Source organism: Oryctolagus cuniculus, chromosome 20 (genome assembly GCF_964237555.1).
Source record: "Oryctolagus cuniculus chromosome 20, mOryCun1.1, whole genome shotgun sequence".
Classification (NCBI taxonomy): domain Eukaryota; kingdom Metazoa; phylum Chordata; class Mammalia; order Lagomorpha; family Leporidae; genus Oryctolagus; species Oryctolagus cuniculus.
In genome coordinates this window covers 14,163,004-14,188,123 of record NC_091451.1, presented here as the reverse complement: position 1 = coordinate 14,188,123, position 25,120 = coordinate 14,163,004, and the positions used below count along the sequence as shown (strand labels likewise).

Genomic DNA, 25,120 nt, shown 5'->3' with positions numbered 1-25,120 from the left:
AATGATTAAATCAAACTTTGGATAATTATTGGAAACGGCCATAGATAGTAGGGCACTGGCTGCAAACATTTCTGAACAGAGCTCATCAGCCCTCAGGGGTTAAGAGCTTTTTCACAGCTCCTCCTCCTCTAGCCTGGAGGGGCAGGAAAACCAGATGACCCGCACAGGACAGCCAGGCTCCTAACTCAGCCATCCCACCAGGACACGCCTAATCGTTTGTGTCTAGAGAGAGCATGGGAACCAAACGGCAGTTTATCTGATTTGGTGCTCATTAAACAGCTGGCCACAGGTGCTGAACTGCACCAAGCTACCTTGGCCCGCCTGGCGGTGAGTTCCCAGTAAAACATCAGGCTGATTCCCAGCCTGCCACTTTATGAACAGGTCTAACCCAGTGATGGAGGTGGTCTACAGGCTGACATCCAGGGCACTGCATACACTGTGATTCGGGCCAGGCCAGTCAGGGAGTACGGTTTGGTTCTAACCTGATATCCAAAGGTGGTGGACCCAAGTCACCATCCCGAAGCTCAGGATGCCTTCCCCACTGTGTGAGTGCATTTGGCATTGAAAACCCCTCTCCTTCGAACTGGAGATTCACTAGGTGCCATACTACTACGGTGTGACTTTTAACTGTTCCATGTGTGAGGCCCTCATTTCTTGGCCTCTCCTTATTGTCTTTTTCCTGTCTTATCTGCAGTCATAGCAACACACAGCCAGTTTAGACAGAAGGTGTAGCTTCATTATAGTATGCAAGGCTTCTAGGCTTCCAACCAGGCAAAGGCGACAAAATTCCGAATCAGCCTTTATGCTCTCTAAGGCAGGGGCTGAATCTAATATTGATTTTGTTACCCCCTGAACACCTGGCAAGCATTTCACACGATAGGTGCTCTGTACTCACTGAATGAGTAAATGAACGATTGGATGAATGGAACCAGTGCTCAAATTTTGGGTTTAGTATTACTCTTCTTGGGACAGTAAAAAGCTCTGAAATGCAAACAAGGAAGGAAGGAATGTGAATTATATCCAGTGGCAAACATATGATGATTCACTGGGATGTGGGAAGAAAATAAAAGAACTTGCCTCATTAAAAAAAAAAAAAAGCCTACTTCTGGTGGTGTGTTTTACATAACTTCATAGAATAGTAACACTATATTTTACAGGTAGCAATTTTATGCATTTTGGGGTGACATGCTCAAAAATATTGGGTTGTAAATTTTAAAAATGTGGAGATTGCTGTTCCAGATAATAACAGTGACAAAGGGATGTGCTGAAATGCTCAGGGGGCGGTTGGCCCAGCTTGGAGCCTGCTCTGATAATCTGTGCATGATGAACAGAGACGCCTGTCTGTGGCTGGACAGAGAACCTATCAATTTGCTCACCGAAGCCAGAATGCAACAGAAAAAGCACCAAATGCAATCCCCTACATGTATAGCAGAGGGAATGATGCCCAGAGAAGTGGAACAACTTGTTCAAACTACGTGGTGTGCCTGGCACTGTGGCGTAGTGGACTAAGCCTCTGCCTGTGGCAGCCCACATGGGCACTGGTTCGTGTCCCGGCTGCTCCTCTTCCAATCCAGCTGTTATGGCCTGGGAAAGCAATAGAAGTCAGCCCAAGTGCTTGGGCCCCTGCACCCATCTGAGGCACCCAGAGGAAGCTCCTGGCTCCTGGCTTCAGATCGGCCCAGCTCCAGATGTTGCGGCCATCTGGGGAGTGAACCAGCATATGGAAGACCCCTGTCTCTCTCTATCTGCCCTCTCTCTATAACTATACCTCTCAAATAAATACATAAACCTCTTTTAAAAATTACAAAAAATACTACATGGTTGGTGGCACAGGGGCTCTTTCAACACAAGTCTCCTGACTGCAAATGCAGTGCTGTTAAATCGCATGCTTCTCCAAGGTCTGTCTGTAGAGAGGGTCCAGGGTTGCACAAAGAACAGCCGTGACCATGTGGAAGCACAGGACTCTCAAATCTGGCAGCGACAGAAACTGAACACGTGCTATCCGAGATAGCTGCAGTATCTTCTCGCAGAGCCAGCAAAGGCACGGCGGCTAAGGCCTAGACTTTCTGAAGCCAGGCTCCAGGCTTGAATCTCAAGTAGTTGCTAGTTACGGGATCATCAGCAACTTATGCACATGCCTTGTGCTTCCATTTCTTTGCTTCTAAAATAAGGGTAAGAACTGAACCCCACAAATTTGAGTTTTACTGTGCTTAGTATAGTACCTGGTATACAGGAGATAACCAATATTATTATCTGGCAAGCATTAGCAAAAGGAACATAAATTTATCACCACAGTGTCATTTCATACTTTAAATCATTTGTTTTTTGCACCTCCTAGCAGTCTTGCATACAGCCTGGCCCCATTTCTAACCACAAGGCACCACCATCAACGCAGCGCTCACCTGACATTATTCAGAAACCTGGTGCACCACAGAATTCTTTCCCAGGTTGTTGAGGTAGGAAATTGAAACCAGGGCTGGATACCCAGGACCCTAGAAAGTTCTCATTGCTGTCAGATGTTTAGGGCTACCCCCAACCCAAAACGATACCCCGCAAAGAGATCAAAATCCAAGAAATCCAAGTTTCCTATCCCTATGTGCCCTTGTAGCCTGTAAGCTGTGGCTGAGAAACCTTCTTTTTTTTTTTTCTTTTCTTTTTTTTTTTTTTCTTGATAGGCAGAGTGGACAGTGAGAGAGAGAGACAGAGAGAAAGGTCTTCCTTTTTGCCGTTGGTTCACCCTCCAATGGCTGCTGCGGCAGGCGCACCGCGCTGATCCAATGGCAGGAGCCAGGTGCTTCTCCTGGTCTCTCGTGGGGTGCAGGGCCCAAGCACTTGGGCCATCCTCCACTGCACTCCCGGGCCACAGCAGAGAGCTGGCCTGGAAGAGGGGCAACCGGGAAAGAATCCAGCGCCCTGACTGGGACTGGAACCCGGTGTGCCGGCGCCGCTAGGTGGAGGATTAGCCTAGTGAGCCGCGGCGCCGGCCAAACCTTCTTGAATTACGAAATAACCCTGTCACTTCTCTGTGTCCCACACTGATGAGCATCACGGATGAGGCCTTCACCATCTGGTCCCTGCCTCTGTTCCATTACACTGATGTTTCCCTCTGCCAGGAGCACCTTCCCCTCTTCCTTCTCCTCTTGGGAACTCCTGCTGACCCTTCAACATCCAGCTCCAGTGTCTCCTTGCTGCTTGGATCCCATGTGCTTCCGCCAGCAACATCCGGGATCTGGCACCATCATGGCCCAGAGCACACTTTGTTCACTCTCCGTCACACTCCCCCTTCCGCAGCCTAGACCGGGAGCTTCCCAAAGAACAGGCGTGCCAGCTCTTGTTCCTGTACCTCCGGCAGCCACCTAGCACAAGACCCACTAGACTGTAGGTGCTGGGTCAGACCCAACTACTTGAGTCACCACCCTGTGTGAACATGGGAGGTTCTTCCTTCAAAAGCTGAGCCATTAGGTTTCTGTTCTTTCCTTTCTGCCACTCTCCCTGCACAGCCTATTGTCAGTCATCACACACAGGAGTGAGGGGACTGTGGAGCAGACTTGATGACTGGGTGAGAACAATTACGATGGTGGCTTCCTGCTTCTTGGGGGTGTCTGGGGGTATGAAGCTTTAAATCTTGGATTGTCACTCCTGTAGATGCACGTTCCTCATTCCTTCATCAAATGCTTATCGAGTAACTAGCACTGCCATTGACAACCCATGTTCTGAGGACCCAGCAGTGAACAAAGAAAAGACAACTATTGTTGTCCTCAAGGAACTGGTGTTCTAACAACTCTGAAAGGATTTCTTGCAGGCTGATCTTAATTTTGTACTATGTTTCCTAGTCAGAGGGTCAGCTACTCCCCTCAGGTCCAGCTGGGTCCCCTAAAAGAGCAAGGTCATTCCTCCTGGCTGGCCTTGGTTCTAGGCCTGGGACTCTGACACACACTTATTCACCAAACTTTGTTTCCCAGGTCTAACTTTTCATGATTTGCTTTTTTAAGATTTTTTTTTTTTTTGAAAGGCAGAGCAACAGAGAGAGGGAGAGACAGAGAGAAAGAGATCCTTCACCTGTTGGTTCATTCCTCAAAAGGCCACAACAGTTGGGGCAGAGCCTGGTCAAAGCCAGCAGCCTACAACTCCATACAAGTTCCCCACAGGGACGGCAGCAACCAAGGAACTTGGGTCATCTTCTACTGCTTTCTCAGGTACATTGGCAGGAAGCTGGATCACACAGAGCAGCTGGGACTTGAACTGGTGCTCCGATATGAGATGCTGGCTTTGCAAGCAGTGGCTTAAATCCGCTGTGCCACAACATCAGTCCTAGTTTTTAAAGATTTTGACTGCTGATTCTATCTCTGGTCTAGAGCTGTCTTGGGGACCTATTTGCCTTGTCATACAACTCAGATACAATGTCTTTTGATACTTTCCCAGCATGTTGTTTTAAAAATGTATTTATTTGAATGTCAGAGAAACAGGGAGGAAAGGAGGGAGAGAAAGACAGACAGAGAGCGAGCTTCCATCTGCTGGTTCACTCCCCAAACGCCAGCAAAAGCCAGGTCTGGGTCAGGCCAATGCCAGGAGCCAGAAACACCATCTTGGTTTCCTGCATATGTGGTAGGGGTCCAAGTTCTTTGGGCCATTGTCTGCTGCCTTCTGAGGCACATTCGCAGGGAGCTGGACTGGAAGCAGGCCAGGACTCAAACCAGCGCTCTGACATGGGATGCCAGGACAGCAAGTAGTGGCTTTAGGCACTGTGCTGCAATGCCAGCCCCTCTAATTTTATCTACATATCATATTTTAAAACCAAGGAAAGGTTGTCTCCTTAATCCCCTGCCCACTGAAGTAGCATATATCCTTTACAGCTGAAGGGGACACTGACAAGAAATTTGGTTCTCTCAGCTGACTTTAGGAGACTATTTGAGAGCAATGTGATTAAGAAAATCGACATCACAGCCAAAAACGATATTGTCTTCTAGTGAACATGGCCCTACCCCCACAGACACAAACATCAGACACACTCATCACATTTGCATTTAACCCATAAAACTCAGACCCTTTCCTTAGGGTACAGAGTAATTTTGCTCCAGCATATTGTAAATTATGGACAGGATGTGACTTGGAGATAGAGTTCTCTACAAAATACATTTGTTAAGCAGCTGCCACACCGGCTTCTGGTTTTTTTGTTGTTGTTGGTAAGCAGTTGATAGACAAAGGCTGGTCATGGGATACTGTCTGTGCCAAAGCGCTTCTATGTGTGGATGGGACATAACTTATGCCGGCATGTAGCAAAGTGCAGGCCTCATGTCTCATCAGAGAGTCACAGTTCAGAGACAACAGTGGATTCCCGATTAATGGAAGAGACCTCTCTTCCCTCATGAAGACAAACTCTACAACTGATGTGGGTTTAAAGAAATTAGACCAAAGAGGAGCCAGATGGTTAGCTGGGGCTAAAAGGAACATGTTTTCCTTATAAAATTTTGATTTAAAAAACCAGTAGATTGGGGGCCAGTGCCATGGCACACTAGGTTAATCCTCCACCTGTGGCACCGGCATCCCATATGGGCGCCAGGTTCTAGCCCCGGCTACTCCTCTTCCAGTCCAGCTCTCTACTATGGCCTGGGAGGGCAGTGGAGGATGGCCCAAGTGCTTGGGCCTCTGTACCCACATGGGAGACCAAGAAGAAGCACCTGGCTCCTGGCTTCGGATCGGTGTAGCTCCGGCCATAGCGGCCATTTGGGGGGTGAAGACCTTTCTCTCTGTCTCTGTCTCTCACTGTCTAACTCTTTATTAAAAACAAGACAAAACAAAACAAAACAAAACAGAAAAGCAGATAGGTTTCCCAGCGTGGACTAGTGATGGGTAGCTAATACCAACAAGTTGATCTGGAAGGAAGGGATGCTGAGAAGGAATCAACAGAGCACACAGTCCCACTGAGGACACTTGTACTAACATTGCTCAGCTGGGCAATGTCCTCCATTAGATGATATGCTGGGATACCTACACTATAGGTACTCCTTCTTTTTTTAAAATTTATTTTATTTATTTGAAAGGCAGAGTTACAGAAATAGAGAGGGAGAGACAGAGAGTGAGATCGTCCATCTGTCTGTTCATGCCCCAAATGGCCACAACGGCCAAAGCTGGGGTAGGCTGAAACCAGGATCCAGGAGCTTCCTCTGGGCCTCCCATGTGGGACCAAGGGCCATCCTCCACTGTTCTCCCAGGTGCATTATCAGAAGTGGACCAGCCAGGACATGAATCAGTTCTCATATGGGATGCCAGCATTGTAGGCAGCCGCTTAATCCATTATGCTGTAACACTACCCCATGGGTACTCCTTTTTAACGAATCTGTCCTGCATATATAACCACTTAGGGGGAAAATGCCTCTACCCCTGAACCCTGCTTAAAGGAGAGGTGCACTGGCCCTGTTCTTTGCCATATGACCTACTGGATGTGGCCAACTGGGTAAAAGGACAACGCATGCGCAGAATCACCAGGTGTGAAGGACAACAGGGCCAATCAGATCAAAAGGACAAGAGTCAGTACCATGGAAGCCAAGGCGGCTATGAGAAAAGGGGAGAATGACCCGAGTGTCGCCTTTCTAATTCCATGGGATGTGGCCGTGATTCAGTCCCTATTTACACGTAGCTGCGTAAGAGTAAGTGATCATACTCTTAGAGAAGCTCTCGGTGGGTTGGAATCCTGGCTCTGCCACTCATCGTGTCGCCTGCTACGCCCCAGTTCCTTCATCTGCAAAGGGGGATAATGCATCAGATCCTCAGAGGGTTGTTGTGGGGATTAAATGTGATAACGTGGCTACTAGGCACACAATATGTGGCCCACAAAAGTTAGCTTCCTTTATTAATAGGCTTGCCTTTTTAAAAGCAACTTGAGGGGCTGGCACTGTGGTACAGTGGGTTAAGCCACCATCTGCAGTGCTGGCATCCCATAAGGGTGCCGGTCCGAGTCTGGGCTGCTCTGCTTCTGATCCAGCTCCCAGCAGAGGATGGACCAAGGCCTCCGGCCCTTGCACCCATGTGGGAGACCTGGAAGAAGCTCCTGGTTCCTGGTTTCAGACTGGCTCAGTTCTGGCTGTTGAGAGCATTTGGGGAGTTAACCACTGGGTGGAAGATCAATCTGTTTTTGTCTCTCCTTTCTCTCTGTAACTCTGACTTTGAAATAAATAAATCTTAAAAAAAAAAAAAAGAAAGAAAGAAAGCAAACTTGAGTGGCTTTGGTTTCTTGCTACCAAAGGAGTCCTGAAAATTTCCAGTAACTGCTCTATCCCAGTCTTGAGACAACAGCTACAGAAAGTTCCACTGCTAACACAGTGGAGGGAGATGGTTGCCATGAGTGTTACAGGCAGCCTGCTGCATTACGTGCCTCCTCTCTCAGACACACATGCATCTCGGTATCTGTGGTGCCGAACAGCAAAAGGGACTCAATGAATAAACCAGCAGTTCTCTAAGTGTGCTACCTAGTCCAACGGTGTAATCAATTCCTGAGGATTTGCTGGAAATGTGAATTCTCTCTGGGCCAGCACTGTGGCACAGCGGGTAAAAGCCCCAGCCTGCAGTGCCGGCATCCCAAATGGGCGCCGGTTAGAGTCCCAGCTGCTCCATTTCCAATCCAGCTCTCTGCTGTGGCTTGGGAAAGCAGTAGAAGATGGCCCAAGTCCTTGGGACCCTGTACCCACGTGGGAGACCCGGAAGAAGCCCCTGGCTCCTGGCTTTGGATCCGCGCAGCTCCGGCCATTGTGGCCAATTGGGGAGTGAACCAGCAGATGGAAGACCCCCCTCTCTCTCTCTTTCTCTCTCTCTGCCTCTCCTCTCTCTATGTAACTTTATAACTTTCAAGTAAATAAATAAATCTTTTAAGAAAAATAAAAATAAATTCTGTTGCTTCTCCCCAAATCAGCTGAAACTTTGGGATGAGGAGCCCAGGAGTGTGTGTATTTAATAAGCCCTCCAGGCGGGACTGATGCACTCTGAAGCTTGAGAACCACTGCAACACGGGCTCCAGTGGGAAAACACAACCTCTGCGTCTCTTTGACAGAAAACAGCCTGACCGTCTGGAGAGATCATCCACCTTGCTGGACCGAGCATGTGGCTTCACAAGGGATGGGCATCGCGATGTCAGAACCTAGGTCAGAGCCCAGCTGGGCCCTTCTCAGACCGGACCGCCTCACTGGACCTGGTTACCATCCTCCCTTGAGACCTAGCAAACATCACGAATGTGTTCTGGAAGCATTCAGTGCGGCATGAGAGCCCCAACTGAGTTATTGGCTGGCACTCCCTGATGCTCTCTCTGACCTGGAGGTCTCTCCCTTTTGTTACAGAATTCTCTGCAGTGGTGGACAACAAGGATCTCTTCTCAGCAAACCCTTCGAGATTGAAGGCCTTCAGGCGCATGCTACCTCCTGACACCCCATTCCCTGAGCCTTTAACCAGACCCCTCTGTGGCGGAGGCCACGGACAAAGCTGGCTGCTTGCCACAGAGACCTTAGCAGGAGCACGTGCAGATGTGGGAGACCCGACAGTCAATCAGAGATGGCAAAGAGGTCTGAGCGTGCCGGGGAAAATCCTTTCAACTCGTCTGTCCCAGCGCTCATGTGAACCAAAGTCGCCGGGGAAAACTCTCGGGCTCTTCCCTCCCTGGGCTGTGATGCACCTTGTGCCTCGGCATGGCTGCCTCTGGCCAAGGAGAACTTGCAAAACAGAGCTCCTGGGTAACAAGCACTTCCTGGAGCTGGCTTCAGTGCCCCCTCTCTCCTTTTGATCCCTTGGCCGTGGTTCCATTGCCCCCTGCCCGCCCTGCTGAAAATCCTCAGCGAGTTCCCTTCCCTGTGATTTACAGCTTTTCAGACATCTGTAGGCTGTGCCCATTGCTTCTCAACTCCAGCCTCTCCCATCCCACATAATATTTAGACTTCCCTAAGCCAAATACCACTCTTTCTTTCTCCTTTGGTGCTTTTAGTCTTTTTCTATAAATCAGGCTTTTCATGGCATTGGAACATTTGCTGGAAGTCACATACGCTCAGCCCAGTGCTATGGAGGACTGACCAACGAGGATGGTGGGGCATGTAGGTGGACGTGTCCTTGTGAAGAGAGCATGTGGAGTCTTGTGTGTTGATGTGGCTGGGGCCAGGGAGTCAAACACTGAAAGGTCCCCAGGACACCTGAGCATATTTATCCAGAACTCACTCCTAGGAGGCAGCAGTGTCCAAATCCAAGATTTTCTGGGAAGGGCTCAGACTTCTGCTCCCACCCGCACCACCTCTCACTCACTGTGTGGCCTCTGAGCAAGTCTCTTCTCTCCTTCATGCTTCAGTTGCTCGAGGTGGATTAAGACATTCATCTTCGAAAAACATTCTAAAATGCTCCGGAAATGCTAGTGTTGATAATGTTGATCATAGCTGTTAATATTAACCTTGCAGTCACATGGTGACAGGGTATGTTTTCAAGGCACTAATTATAGCCACCCTGCAACCCCACCCCCGAGGTACGGTTCTTTAAAGCAGCTGCACCCATATCCCGTTGTACATGGTCCTACCCAAACCCATGAACATTCCGTTTAAGGTTGGGCTCTGAAGAATCTCACAGTCAAAGTGTCGAGAGAGCTCTGCTAACTTGACCAACCCATCCCAACGTTTGTGGTTAATGGATTACAAATTTGGGTAATACAGGACAATAAATCACAACTATAATAATAAAGCTGAAAGTACACACAATTTAAGCAGAAACACCAGTGTTTTTTATCGGAAATGAAAGAAACCATTGATCATAGCAACTGTCTGAGATTAGCAGGGAGCCACATTTTCAAACATCCTGCAGTAAATCCAGAGCAGATCCAGCTGGAAAGCAAGCATGGAAATAAAACGCGAAAATTCAGACCACGCTTTGAAGTCTGCCTCTTTCACAACCATGAGTCCCCAAGCCGCCGCAACCATCCTGAGCTGCTCTTGCTTGTTGAATTTATTTTAAAAGAGACACAAGCTACGCACTTGCATATAATCTTTCAAATGGACTCCAGCTTTTTGCAGGGATGGTTTGTTAGAGAATCCGAATCCAAAAATACTTTCTCTTGCACATGAAATCAGCCATCAATTCCCCTGACTCCAACCAGAATAGAAAGACTTCCAACCCTAAAACTAGAAACCACTGTTGGTTCTAGTTAAGCTCTGCTTTTTTTTTTTTTTCTTGTGTTCTTTCCTTGACCCATCCTTGAATCTTTCATTTTTAGCTTCTATGTGTTCTGTTCTATCAACACTATCAAAGCTATAGATCACACAGTACTAATATGCCAGATGCCACAAATACCAGGATGGCGGCCAATAATGCCTTCCTCCCCAGGAAGCCTGCTGGGACTCAAGTGGACCACGGTCCCACCCTGAAGAAACTGCCACCTTGTTAAGTCATCAGAAAAAAGCAAGCCAATGGTCTAGGTGGAGCAGAGCTGCAGTTTTGCACAAGGCTGACCGGCCCTGTAACGCAATCTCACCTACCAACTGTGTGTTCTGGTAGACGGGGACTCAGCCAGTTCTCTTGCTCAAACCGTGGTGTGATTTCAAAATAGGATCTGGTATCTCCAGGCAGCTGGACTGATAAGGACCTTTCTTTACTGGTCAGTATGGGGAAAAGAGATGTTTCCTAGGACTGAGGCCCAACAGTCTTCAGCGACCACAAGGAAGAACTAGCAAGGGCCGAGAAACACATTCTTGGTCAGAGAACAGTCACAAAATACCAATCACTGATCTCTATGATAAACTACGCCCCTGAGTCTCTGTCAGCAGAACAAAAAGTGAAGAAGGAAATGAGTTCACAGTGCCTGCTCTAGAAAAATATAGACTATAGAACCAAAAATCCTTACTTCTGCTCTTATCTCTTCTATAAAATGCTGAATCAGATGAACAGAAGGCCAGCTCTGACATTATAGGCGCATGGCTTGGTCTAAGGTCAGCAGTACACACCCACTAATAGAAGCTCAATTCTGATAGAATGGGAACAATCACCTTGCTGATGACGTTGCCCTAGAATAAACACAGCAAGAAGAATTTTCAGAAATCTCAGGGGCACCCTTAAAGCAGCCTCCCCTTTCTTTGTCTTTTTCTCACTCCACGTACATTTCTGCCTCTCAATGTCTTGGCGACAGGAACATGTACATAACCAGAATGTGCACAGACCAGGGAGAGAAACGCACCAGGATGGTGACCGTGACTCTGGCCAATTTGCATAATTCCTGAAAGTTCCATTCTCCCAACTGAGCTTGTTTGTAAAAGGCAGGCTGAAAACTGACAAGCACCCTGGACATATAAGGATCTATTTTAACTAAACAGGGAAAATTTAACTTGCCCTCTTGTCAGGGGCTTAACTTCTCTCTAGCTCTCCCATCTGGGAGGTGGGCTAACTCAACAGTGGAAGGAAACCTCAATGAAGGGAATTATACCATGGACTCAAGCAGTGAACATGGGTCCACTTGATCCAAGCAACAAACCAGCCGCAAATTTAATAAGGAGGGGGGCACCCCAGCAACACAAAAACAAAGAACTCTCAACTTTACAAACACTGGGAGGGCAACAGCTGGTCAGCCGAGATTAAAGGAGCGTGAGAGAGCCTCCCCATCTCCTGACTTCTCCTCCCCCCTGGCCTGTCCCTGCAGCCCGCCAGGGCTCGCTTTTACAGCCCTGTGCAGATGACCTCGTTTCAGCTAAGATAGGGGCTCCTTTGATCTCAGCAGGGGGATGCTCTGGGCCTGCAGCTGGCAGATATTAATAGTACAGGATCCAGGGTGGCTGAGATCTCTCTCGGTTGGGCCAGGTCACTGGTATTCCCTCCCCTGCATCAGAGCAGAAGGGACTTCATTTCCCTGCACAGCCCCTGCTGGGCACCCCTCTCAGGTCAGCGTGGTTCATTTTCTTGCTGGCTGCTCTTGGCTGCGTGTTCTTACCCCACAACCGTCTTCAAGGGAGCCCTGTTGAAGCAGCGTCCCCTGCTCTGCAGCTGAAACCTATTACAGGACCCTGGAAACCAGGATTAAAACCCCATCCTTGGCTGAACGCTCCTGAGCGCCAGGCTCACCTCACTGGATTACAATTCCAGGGCTGGAGAAGATTTTAGCAATCTTTGATTCATCCAACCTAACATCTAACAGGAAAACAAAAACGAGGCCCAAAGTGATTAAAAGATCTGCCCAAGATCACAATTAATAGCATAATGGCAAAGCTGAGAGAACAGATGTTTAAAATAATAACAGAGCAATTTTTATATAAAAGGGGTCTCTACTCATGGAAAATGCATATTATGAAAAAACTAGGAATGAATTTCAAATTTTTTTTTGCAGCAAAATAAATCTTTTACTTCAATTTTCCACAAACTTTTTGACGTACGCTCATCTGTGTGTATTCATTACAGGAAGTTAAATGATCACTGCAATATATTTGAATAGGTATAAATGTGTGTTTTTTTTTAAGATGTATTTATTTGGAAGGCAGAATTACAGAGAGAGGAGAGAGGGAGTGACAGAGAGAGGTCTTTCAACTTCTGGTCCACTCTCCGAATGGCTGCAATAGCTGGAACTAGGCCAGGCTGAAGGTAGGAGCTTGTGGGTACAGGGACCCAAGCACTTGGGCCTCTTCCACTGCTTTCCCAGGTGCATTAGCAGGAATGTGGATCAGAAGTGGAGTAGCTGGGACTCATATCGATGCCCATATGGGATGCTGGCGCTGCAGGCAGTGGCTTAACCTGCTACATCACAGTGCTGGCCCCAGTATAAATATTTTAAGAAAATTGGCCATTTTAATTAACTGGTAAGGAGTGTCATTATAGCTTCAGGAAAAGTGTTTCTATGTCCTTTTTATTTATGCAACTATTTAACGAAGAGACCACGAAAAGCCAATTGTTTCCGTTCTCTTAAATTTTATAATAAGGAAAAGCTGTCCAAGAAAGAGCTGGTAACTTTCCTTTTCCTATGGCCATAACCTTACCATCGTCTTGTAGCAGTTACACTGAAGTCCCCAAAAGTCTTTTTTTATTTGCTTTTTTTACAAGTTTTATGTATGTATGTATGCATTCGAAAGGCAGAGTGGCAGAGAGAGAGAAAAAAAGAGAGAAAGAGATCAATTGTCCATTTCCTGGTTCACTCCCCAAACGCTGGCAACATCCAGGGAGGGGCCTGGTCAAAGCCAGGAGCCAGGAACTCTATCCAGGTCTTCCACACTGGTGGCAGGGACCCCAGGACTTGGGTCGCCATTTACTGCCTCTCCAGGGGTGCATTACCAAGAAGCTGGATCAGAAGCAATCAAAGGTGGGACTCCATCCCAGGGCCTCTGATATAGGATGTAGGGATACCAAGTGACAAGCGTAACCTGCTGTACACAATGCCTGCCCGCTATCTTACTCTTCTGCTTTGCTTAAGATGGAGCAGGAAGCCAAGACAAAGAAAAGTACTATTACTTATTGGCTATCAAATAAGGAAGGCAGGCACTTTCTTCTGCGCTCCATCTCAGAGCTGAAAAAATATGTGTAATCATTTTACTAACATTTTAAAAGTGATTCTCACAGATGCTCCACGTGCTTCTTACGGTCGCTGCTTTTCCAAGGTGTTTACTAGGATGGTCACTCAGCATTCATTTACAGCTCACTCTGTGCCTACATTTCTACTCACTGGGGTGCAACACCACCACCACCACCACCACCACAACATCCACAACGAAAAGACACAGCCTGTGTTTTTAAAAGCTCGCTGATGCAGTCAGAAAAATGGGAAAAGTAAATTAGTTTTTCAAAACCCTTCCTCTATATAGCTGAGCAGGTAGAGGCCACAGAGGAAGAAGTGAGACTGACACCAACTGAACGGACAAGATGGTTTTGTGGAAGACATGGTCACTAGGTCTCGAAGGAGTGGGCTTGGGAGAGTGGCAGAAGTGGCAGAGGGAAATAATCCACTGGATTAGGTCCGTCTGCTTTGCAGAAGCCCAGAGGCTAGAGTGCAGAGGGGCGGGCAGAGGACCGACCGGTGCACATGGCGCAGGAGTTGCATGGAAGGCACTGGCAGGAACCCCAGTTGGCTAGGAAGGAAAGAATAGTCTGAGGAGTTAGGAAGAATTAACTTGGGGCCAGCGCTGGTGTCCCGTATGAGCACAGGTGCAAGTCCTGGCTGTTCTACTTCATATCCAGCTCCCTGCTAATAATGTACCTGGAGGCTGGCGTCGCGGCTCACTAGGCTAATCCTCCACCTGTGGCGCTGGCACCCCAGGTTCTATTCCCGGTTGCTCCTCTTCCAGTCCAGCTCTCTGCTGTGGCCCGGGAAGGCAGTGGAGGATGACTCAAGTGTTTGGGCCCTGCACCCACATGGAGACCAGGAGGAAGCACCTGGCTCCTGACTTTGGATCAGATCGGCACAGCGCACCGGCCATAGCGGCCATTTGGGGGGTGAACCAACGGAAGGAAGACCTTTCTCTCTAATTCTGCCTGTCAAAAAAAAAAAAAAAAAAAGCACCTGGAAAGCAGTGGAAGATGGCTCAACTACTTGGGCCCCTGCCCCCACGTGGAAGCCCAGATGGAGTTCCAGACTCCTAGCTTCTCCCTGGCCCAGCCATGGCCATTGTGGCCATCTGGGCAGTGAACCAGCAGATGAAGCTCTCCCCCCACCCCTGCTCCTGCCAATTGCCTTTAACATAAATAAATAAAATATTTTTAAAAAGAATAATTAGCCGGCGCCGTGGCTCAATAGGCTAATCCTCCACCTTGCGGCGCCGGCACACCGGGTTCTAGTCCCGGTTGGGGCGCCGGATTCTGTCCCGGGCGCCCCTCTTCCAGGCCAGCTCTCTGCTGTGGCCAGGGAGTGCAGTGGAGGATGGCCCAGGTGCTTGGGCCCTGCACCCCATGGGAGACCAGGAAAAGCACCTGGCTCCTGGCTCCTGCCAGGATCAGCGCGGTGCGCCGGCTGCAGCGGCGGCCATTGGAGGGTGAACCAACGGCAAAAGGAAGACCTTTCTCTCTCTGTCTCTCTCTCTCACTGTCCACTCTGCCTGTCAAAAAAAAAAAAAAAAAAAAAAAAAAAAGAATAATTAAATTTAGTGATTTTTTTTGGAAACTAATCCACCCAAAAGGAATACAAATAAACAACAATAACAAAAATAGCTCCAATTTCGCCTGTGTTGATGTCCATAACAATGGCATAAATACCTCTATTCTGGTTGATTTCAAACTAACAAACCTCAAATTCTTGACTATTTTAGCCCATTCTCAGAGAAAAACAAATTCCAAGATTTCCAAGTAGGAGAGTGACCCAGTAGGAAGAAGTCAGATCAGGGAAGGCTAGTTGGGTTAATGTGGCAGAACAGAAATGGCAGAGGCCAGAGTTGGGAAGGCCATTTTGCTTTTTATTAAAATAATGCAATTATGAATTTAAAGTCAGTTGGTCACAACATACATTACAAAAATAGAGGGGATAAAAGAAAGAGAGGTTTGGAAAGAATAAGCTGATTAGATGCTAACAGATGCTTGAGAAGGCAGGACTAACAGGTGATCTGGGGGTTTAGTCCCGGTAAGAGAGGTGATAAAGCAGCGTTGGATGTAGAATGGGGGTCCCCTGAGCACTTGAGTCTTCACCAGTAGGTCAATGTGTCACTATCTCTTATTCCAAAAGATACCACCGAGGAGCAGTGAGGTTCTTAACTTCTGAGACCAGACACCAAGACCATCCATGGAAGCGCAGCCGGGCAGTCGGTCAGGAGCTCTGTGCTGGCTAAAGTCCCCCAGATTTCATCACACACAATCCACAGGAAGCGGGAAGGGAAGAGTCACGCACATCTACCCAGGCCCACGGCGTGGTGCCTGAAGGAAATCAGACCACAGCGAGAACTCAGAGATGCCAAGTAAGAACTTTCAATCAAACCAGAGACTACCCTCTGGCGGCTGTTGTAACTCCCCCAGCCACATCAAGCTTATTGCCACCAAAACCGTAGCCTGGCAGGTCTTTGCTGGTTGCAGAGAGCTGAAGTAAGAGCTACAGATTCACCAAGGTAGAGATGCCCCACCCCCCAGTCCCTTTGCAAAGCTGGAACTGGTGGATGCTTTCAGCCAATCCAAAGGAACTCAGCACAAGCCAAAGGCTAGACGCCTGTGAGATCACTGATGCAGTGGACCTTGGAGCTTTAGTCTCAAAAACAGAGTCAGTTGTTAGCAGTTGCCAGCCCCTACCCTAAGGACCTGGAACAACTCCCAGAAGCGTGATGGGTGCCCATGCAGATGACTCAGTCAAGGGAAAAAGGGGACTCACTGATAGGGAGAGGGCGGGAGACTCTCCAAATACGAGAGATCAGAGGCCTGCGAAGATGGCTGGCCTAAGTCACCAGGCTCTGGCTGGGTTCACCGAGCAGTGGCTATCAGCCAGGTCTCCCTGCTCTCAACAGGAGGCAGAGAGGCTGCGGGGCTGTACGTCAGTGTCAAGTTGCAGCCTCTCCAGGACAGATCCCTTACCTTCAGACAGGGACAAATCATCAGCTGGAGACACCAGGTCTGCCTGAGAAGTGAGGGCTCCGCTCAGATGGGTTGTAATTTGATTCGTCAAGATAACCTGTGAACAGACAGGGAGAGGGGAGGGGGGGAGAAGAAAGAGAGAGACCAAATTAATTATGAGGGCTATCAAAAGGCAGACTGTGGTTTAGGGGAAGACTGATAAGGACACAGGTAGGAAAACCCCAGCTCTGGCTTTCACCAACTTTATCTTTGGGCAAGGCCTATCTGTCATTCAAAACCCAGAACACTGGGGACATAGGCTAACTGCTAATCAATTCTTTCTAAATTCTGAGTACTTTGGAACTGAAAGATATCATCACATGAACTAAAAAAATAGAAGACTAACCAGAATTAAGATGCACACGTACACACTTAATGAAACTTTAATTTTGAAAATGGTATCTATAACCTAAGATACTGTTGGTGCCAAATAAAAGCAATAATTTAAAATTTGGATGCTTGTGGCTTCTTTCCTAGAAATCTCAAAGTCAGAGCTGTTATTTCTAAATTTGTGAAACAGGAGTAATATTTGCCTCTATAAAGATAATATTTTTCTGTTACATACAAAAGAAATCCAAAGTGTCACTATGTGCTTAAAACACAAATTAACATAATCCTACCCACACGAAATACAGGCCATAATATTTAGGATTCCTGGAAAGGACACTAAAACTGCCTAATCCCCATGGTTCAACGTCACACAGTATTTTCACTCTTGGTACAGTCAAGAAGCCATTCCTTTCCCTACAAATCCTCGTTCCTGATGAACTCCACCATTGTCCCAACGTTCGGGTATTCCCGACAAGGATAGAAGCTGAGCATTCCGGTCACTCGGAGGACGTCTCCCTCCTGGTCATACAACTCCGTGCCTGGAATACGCATGCGGCTGCCTCTCTTGTCTGTCCCACGCATCAGCTCTGGCTTTCTCGCCACTTTGATTTGAACAGAAGTGGAAATCATCCCCATTGCTCATTACCCAGCTTTTCAGCCACACCTCTGTCACTGCCTCTTGAATGCACCAGTGACACATTATAAATCCTGCACCCGTGGCAGCTTAATTGAGGGCTGAGAGGGGAACAGGATGGCAAGGTCAGGCAGAGAAACGAAGTGCTCTATGAGCACAGACAACCTTCTCCAGCCTCTGTGTGTCAGCTGGGTGCAAGAGCCTCCAGCTACTTTGCAGCAATGATCGGATCTGCAGGGTTCCACTCGGCGTGTCTTACTTACCATATTCTTTTGTATTGCCACTTTTCACAAGGGCTGGTGAGAACCTTATAAGCTATGTCTTCAGTTAATATGGCTGGAAATGGTCAAAGAGCCTACTCTTTTAAGAAACAACTATTCATATGAAGAGTATCAATCAGGATTTGTGTTCGCTTCTCTCTTTATAACACAGGGTGTAAGCTCTGCAGTTCAATAAAACTGGGTTCAAATTCTGACTCTGAAGCTGCATACCCTGGGAAAGTTGCAGAGCCTTTGAATTTTTGTTTGCGGGTAAAATAATATTTACCTTATGGAACAGTTGCAAGAATGAGATGAGATACTTAGCAGCGTCCGGCCCATGGTAAATATTCAATAAATGGAAGCCACTGCTGTCCCTACTGTTAGTCTTTCCTCCAGAACAGTGATATAGAGGTTAACAAACTGGGATGTACTACATACTGCAGATCACTGGCTTTAATAATATAACTGCATCACAATCTTCTACATCAGGATATACTTTGGTATGTCTAGTCACGCCTTCCAATTTCAGTCTTTCCCAAGTTTATCTGATTTGTGTAAAAATCTCGGGAAGAAAAGAGAGCAGTTATTTAAAGCAAGACCAACAAGATATTGACATTGCTCTGAAAAGTCGAAGGGTCTCCAAAAGTTCATTAAAAATGCACGTCGTGAAAAGACGGCATGGACTTCCAAATTGTTTTGCACAAAATAAACTGATCTTTCAACTCTATCTTCCAGGAATGTCTTGAAGTCTCCTTTAACCATTTGCTTTATCTGCTGCTGAACAAAATAATAACCTGCCTATCCTAGGAAAAAATATTATGACACTTCTGAGAAATCTAATTAGAGTTTACAATGCTAATTTTATGGGATTCTTCTAGACTATAGCTTGTTGAAAATGACCAGAACTCCAGTGAAACAGTGACAGTAATGGCAAAGGCAATTTACCGAACACAGAAACTACCACCCGGAGGTGGCACCACATTTCCGGGGAGAAAGAAGCAAGACAAAGGGGCTCTATGTCTTCTCCAGAAACTTACAACTTAGATGATAAGGAATTGACTAAAATATTTAAACCGCATTTTCTCAATTTGATTGTGACTTCACTTGTCCTGAAACGGAAACTTGTGCTGAGATGACTGACGGCTTTCTTGCACAGAACTAAGGAGATGATGCCCTGCAGGACCTAAAACCGAACTACGGATTCCGTGCTTCAGAGGGTGCCCATCCTCGTTTCCACTTCCCATGGAAGACTAGACAGAGAAGAAAGCAGTTTCACTCTTCAGCGGCAAACGATCGAGACCCTGTGTGGCTGCGCTGCTCATCCTCTGCCCTTGTTATTTTGGGTCTGAAGGCCAAGGGACACAGCCACCAAGCTCAGGGGTTTGCTAATCACATCCTCTTAGGGAACTGTTGTGGTTTTCTAAATCACGCTCACCAAAATGACAGGTTGGACGCATTCCCAAAGCATCGGTTACAAATAATCACAACTTGGGCAGAAGCCTGCAGACGTGTTCTGCTTCCTGTTCAGCCAATCTACGGACATGAAAGCCATGCTCTCAAAATAACGAACAAAACGCCACTACATGTTACCGACAGAGTCTTAAGAGTTCTGACCCGTACTTCAGAGAGGCTTTCCTGCTGCTTTGCTCCACTGGGAAGGCTGGGATGCTTGGTACTAAGTTTGCATGACAGCGTTTTGCATAGTGGACAATGGCTTTGGAATGAGACGGAGTTCAGATCCCGAGCTTACTAACTATGCCACTCACTGGCTGTGTGACAACGGGCAAGTTCCATAACCTTTCTTAGTATGATAATACTTACCTCACAGGGCTTGAGGGATCAAACTAGACATTTAAAGTCCATAGCACAGTACCCAGCCGATGGTAAATGCTACCCCCTTCACTGTCAGTAGCTTCTGCTTTGTCGATTTGTTTCTTGCATGTTCAGATAGAAAATCTATGCCTGATTCTCTTTCATACTGCATACGGCCTGCTGCTGACAACGAATGCGTATTGCTGTTTATATGTTCAAAAGCAATAACATTTAATTGAAAAGGAACTTGCTATTTTTGCCATTTCCCTAAAAATATGGATAATCGAAGACATACAGTAAGCCCCCCCCCCACCACCACTACCACCAACTATAAATCCAAAGGCCAGAGTGGGACTCTTAGACAAAGGGAAAGGTGAATACATGTATTTTTTAATATATATATATATATTTCAATGGTCATGATTACCTCTAAAGCTAGGAGGAGACAGAATACAGGTTAAAGTTTACTCTTCAGGAAGAATATCATTCACCTACAGGTAAAAAAGAAGCCCTATGAACTGTATAAAGTAACTACTGTCGTGACTCAACTTTATAAATGGAGAGACCACTTACTTCCAAAGCTTCCTTGAGCTGCTTGCTTGTCTGTAGGATACTGAAAGAAATATTCCTGGCTGTGAAATGGCCCCTCATATAATGTCACATAGACCTCTGACCTTCTTTTTAATACATGTCTCTGGGTTCCGAGTTTTCCCCTGCATCATCTAGCTTCTCTACGTGTATCGTCTGCAGCCTATCTGAGTACTGTAGCACATCTCCTATGTACTGCCTAAGAGAACAGTTAAGACCTCCAAGGAGGAAATCTAGCATATAGATTCATAAACAACCCAATAGGTCCTACTTTCACAGAGAGCAGGCCTTGTAAGCTAGAGAAAAGAAATGGAAAGGTGGGAACAAGCCAGTCAAAGATGAGATGAACTGGTAAAGGCAGATGGCTGGGAAATCAATGTGATTCTGGTCAGAAGGCAGAGGATCCTGGGCATGAGATGAACCACTACACAAACAAAAACATATGACTCACTTCCAGCAAGTGTTAATGAGCTCAGGGGAGCAAATATTGAGATAAGAGAGCAGAAGCAGACTAAGCTAGTCATTGGCCCTAGGGTCTTGGGACCGGGACAACTGAGCTTGACTCTTTGCTGGTCTACGTGTCCAGTGCAGACCTTCCTGGCTTCATCTAATGCATCTGTTCTTCATCTATGCTACAACTAGACCACATCAGGGCCACATCCATACCCTACTCACCCTTGGCCTGGAATACACTCTGCCTTCAGGGATCTATATGTATCTAGTCTGATCCAGCATACATTAAAGGATGAGAAGCATCTTTGCAGGTTGGGTGCCTGCTTCAGTAACCGTTTAGGGTATGGAGCCCACAATGAGTACTGGAATGCAGTAGACAGGAGAGAAAACGGGGCAGCACTGGAGAAATCAGGTGGGGAGCTGCCAGCCTGAAGGCACAGCTTTTAATGGAAGAAGCTCCTTTTTCTGGACTCTTAGAAGGTGACACAGAGAAGAGGGACTTTGTGGTCAGCTGGGGATAGAATAGGTTGCAATGTGATACCTGGCCCTGTTTGGTCAGCAGAAGAAAGATTCATGGTCAGCAAAACAGTAACTCAGTATTTACAAGGAAGATTTATTTCAAGACCCATGAATATGGCCACCTTCCGCCAAGAGAACTAGAGTCACCTTCCTGAGAGAAACAGTGCAGATGAGAACTGGGCTGTGCAGGTCTCCCTGCCCACCCTCCCTCCGAGGCACCAGCAGGCAGAGGAGAAGGGAGAGGAACTCTCAGCCCACACCCACTCACGAGTGACTTCTCCAGGCCTCGATGTCCTGGTTTAGAGCGCTTGATCCATAAATGAGCAAAGGGTTATAAAGTTTAGAAATACACGAAACTGTAATAGGACCAATCCTGTAACAAGATCCTTGTGGATTCTAATGCCAATAAATAACCACAAGCCACATAGGTAAATAGCTTCCGCTTCTAAGACAGCCAAGTGTGCGAGGCGATCCTATGTGAATTCTGTCAATCTTTCTGGTAGTTTTCAGTGGTCCCTGATACATGTGGCTCATCCTCTCTGATCAGAGGAAGCTTGGAAATGGATGCTCTTCATAGAACTCAGGTCGCCAGGACTAGAGAAATCATGAAACTACCTTAGGCATCCCAGGGTATTTTTCTTTTAAAAAATGTTTATGAATTAAATTTATTTATTTGAAACGGAGACAGCGACAGAGACAGAGAGAGCGAGCTTCCATCTCTCAGTTCACTTCCTAAATGCCCTCAACAGCCAGAGCTCAGCCAGGCTGAAGCCAGAAGCCAGGAACGTAGTCCAGGACTCCTATGTCACGGCAGGGACCCAGGCACTTGAGCCATGACCACTGCCTCCCAGGGTGTGCATCGGCAGGAAACTGTGAGTGGAAGCAGAGCCAGGACTCAAACCCAGGCACTCCAAGAGGGGATGTGCATGTCCAAGTGGCATCTTAACCACTGTGCGTCTCTCAGGAGCATTTTTATGCCAATGAAAAATCACCCACTTCCTCTTCCTGCCCACTCTCTGGCAGAAACCTGCCACAACCGAACACAGATTATCTGAGAAGTTTCAAAATCACTTTAACTGGGCCAGTAGGATGAGGTGCAGTGATTGTCCTGGCCATTCCAGCTCCCCAGGGAGCAGGCCACCCACTGGGTCACCTGCTGGCCAGAGAAAGAGCAGCAAGAAGAGAATGTGGGTGCTGACTCCACGGCCTCATGGCTGGCTGCTAAGCCTAGTACTTTCAGAATGAAAGACTGTCTCTCGGCAGTTTGGAAGGCAGAGTTCATTTTTTTTTTCTTTTCGTATGGTCTATCTGCTTAAGGTACAGTTTAAAAAGTGTTCCTTTTGGTATCTACAATGATTCTAATTGCCAGACACGACAGTGACCTAGCCTGTCTGGCCAACAGAGGCCTTGGGTAAGATCCTGGCTCTGTCAAGGTTTGCTGAATGCAACCTGCTTCAAGGCGACAGAGGCCGGAACTTTCCTGTGAGAAATTGTTCGGGTTCATTGAGTCCTTTCATCGCCAAGGCTTGAGAGAAAGGCCTGGAGTGGTTTTCCCCATGGTCTCCCCTTGCTTCCCAACCATGACGGTGTCTGCCACAGCCCGTCTGTCTGCTGTGGCAGGAGCCGCGGGCAAGAGGGATCCAGGAGCCAGGGAGGGGAGGGGAAGGGGAGGGAGAGCAGGAGGTAGAGGGAAAAGGGTGAGAACAAGGGAGGTCTCCCCCAGAGCAGACCTGTAGGGCTCCCAAGCCCACTCCCCTACCAACCACTTGCGGCTCTGGAAAGAAATACCCAACCTTTGCTGGGAGGAAAACAAAAAACAAATCTGCTTCTACTATTCACTGGCTTAGTTTTGCCAAGCTCTGGAAAATTATAAATCACTCCATGATGAAAAAAACTTTTTTTTTTTTTTTAAATTTCAGCTTCAGCTCAGTCACAGCATGGAGGGCTGATAAGGTTTCACCATTCCAGTCTGTTTCCATTGTGAAGGGCTGCACGTCAACTGCTTTCTGGGAAAATCTGAAGACTGTGAGGGATTTTCCTCTTGAAGTATTTGTAGGGAAAGGACCAAACTGCAGTTTGGCTTGAAGAAAACACGGCTGTGGGAGTGGGGAGCCTGCCTTCTGTTTCTGTCCCCCTCACTAACCTCCTGTGCGATTCCGGAAACGTCCCCAACCCCTCGGCACCTAAAAGTGTTGAATCCACAAAAGATACGAAGAGAATGCATGACTGCTGATGTAGCAGGCCGCTAAGAAAAACGTTCCGTAGGTCTCAACTCCCGCCAGTATTCGTGCTGAACTCCAAGCTGCACCACAGCCATGGACTACTGTCACCTCCAACCTCGGAAAACCTGCCCTACCCGGAAGCAATGGGCGGGCAAGAAAGGAGGAAGCAACACAGGAGGGAGTGGAGTGAATGGAAGTCTTTTGTGATTATGGTGAGAACACCTTCCATCTGAATGGAGTTCTCACCTCTTCTTATCCACCCAGGCGAAGGAAAATCTTTTCTGTGGATTCCACTGTGCAACCCCCAAAGCTAGAGGAACACTCGGCGTGGTGGGAGAAGCTTGAGACGAAAGTAGCTCAGTGTGAAGCAATGAAAATGGAGGAAGAGGAAGCATCTCCTTAGCTCTGCACACACACACACGCACACTCACTCAGTCACAGAGGCTCTGCCGATACCACGGCCTCCGCCACTAAGTTCAAAGGCAGCGCATTGAGGGAGGCTGTGTCTGCCATGTGGCCCAAATAAATGCATGGGAGTAACTGGGTGGCACCACAGGGTGGCCTACTTCCGGGCAGCAGGGGGCGGCCTCCGTGGGAGGGGGTGTGTGTGCAGCTATCTTGCGGTCAACATAGGTGTGGACAGCTCTGGTCCCACAGGCCGACAGGCTGAGCTTAGCACATGTCGGTTCCGGGTCTCAGATGGGGCCAAGGGTTGTAAGGAAGGCACAAACAGCAGGCTGGTGTGCGGTTCCCACCTTCCACCCGGCCCTGTCTGTAGGAAATCCCACGCACCACCGGTGAACTGCGACAAGGCAGTCACTGTGACTTCCAAGGGTGCGTCTGCCAACTGTGTGCAGTTCCCAAGTCTCTGGCCAGCCGGGGCGGGGAACAGATCGAGGTCAATTGTCAGATGACTCTGAGGCTCACACGGAAGTGGAGGAAACTTTCCTAGCAGCCTCCAGCTATACCGTGTACTTTCTGTGGCCAAGCGGCTTTTGCATGCAGCGTGTTTGGGCCGCCTTCACCCACTCCCTCACTACTGCCCACCGCGCCCCACAGAAAGGCAGGGGAGGTGAATTTCCAACAGTCCCCTGAGTTTCTGCTGACCTTTGTAGGTGTTTTTGTTACTTGCTGGTGCTTTCTATTCACGTGTGCCACGGGAGCTTGGGGATTCCCCTCCCTCTGATTTGCAAGGAGGATTAGAAAGACTCCCGCTTTGCATCCGTCCATCACAGAGGGCTGAAATTAACTGAGTTCCCCTCCTTGGTCTCATGTGAGACCAAGAAACAGCACTGTTGAGTCACTTGCTCCCTGGGGGGGGGGGGTGCTAAAAAAAATACAGCTCCCAGGGGAGTCCAATGTGATAAACATCAACTTGGTGCCCTCCAGTCCCAGTGACACTGCCAGTGGCTACTGGTGGAGAGGGGCTGAAGAACAGGGCAGGCTGAGAGAAACCTCCCACAGAGGATGAGCCAACACTGGCCTTGACCCCCTGTATCTCCACGCCACGGACACAAATGGCTCTCCAAACCCCGCGACTGTACAGGTGCAACCAATTCCATCTCTGGAATGAGTCTGGGGCGTACAATGGGAGCAAAGGTCGCTCACTCTGTATTCAAAAGGAGATCAAAAGGTCAGCCTAGCAGCAAATTCCTCATATCTCATCAGATATGCTCCTGAACAAAAATTTGTTTGATGTCCCCAAGGAAGGACAATATTGTGCCTTTTTTTTTTAAATTAAAAAAAAAAGGAGGGAGAGGGCACTGAAGCAATGCTGTGTCCATCCTTAAATA

At 47.7% G+C, this 25,120-nt stretch overlaps 1 protein-coding gene across 15 annotated transcripts in view; it reads right to left on the bottom strand.

The window, feature by feature from the left end:
• Positions 1 to 25,120, bottom strand: part of RAD51B (RAD51 paralog B) — a 682,004-nt gene that overhangs the window by 205,647 nt on the left and 451,237 nt on the right. For all 15 annotated transcript variants that reach the window (XM_070065140.1, XM_051826348.2, XM_070065142.1 and 12 more), the window contains exon 8: positions 16,471 to 16,567. In XM_070065140.1, the coding sequence (XP_069921241.1) occupies positions 16,471 to 16,567 (97 nt within the window). The remainder of the gene's footprint in view (positions 1 to 16,470; positions 16,568 to 25,120) is intronic.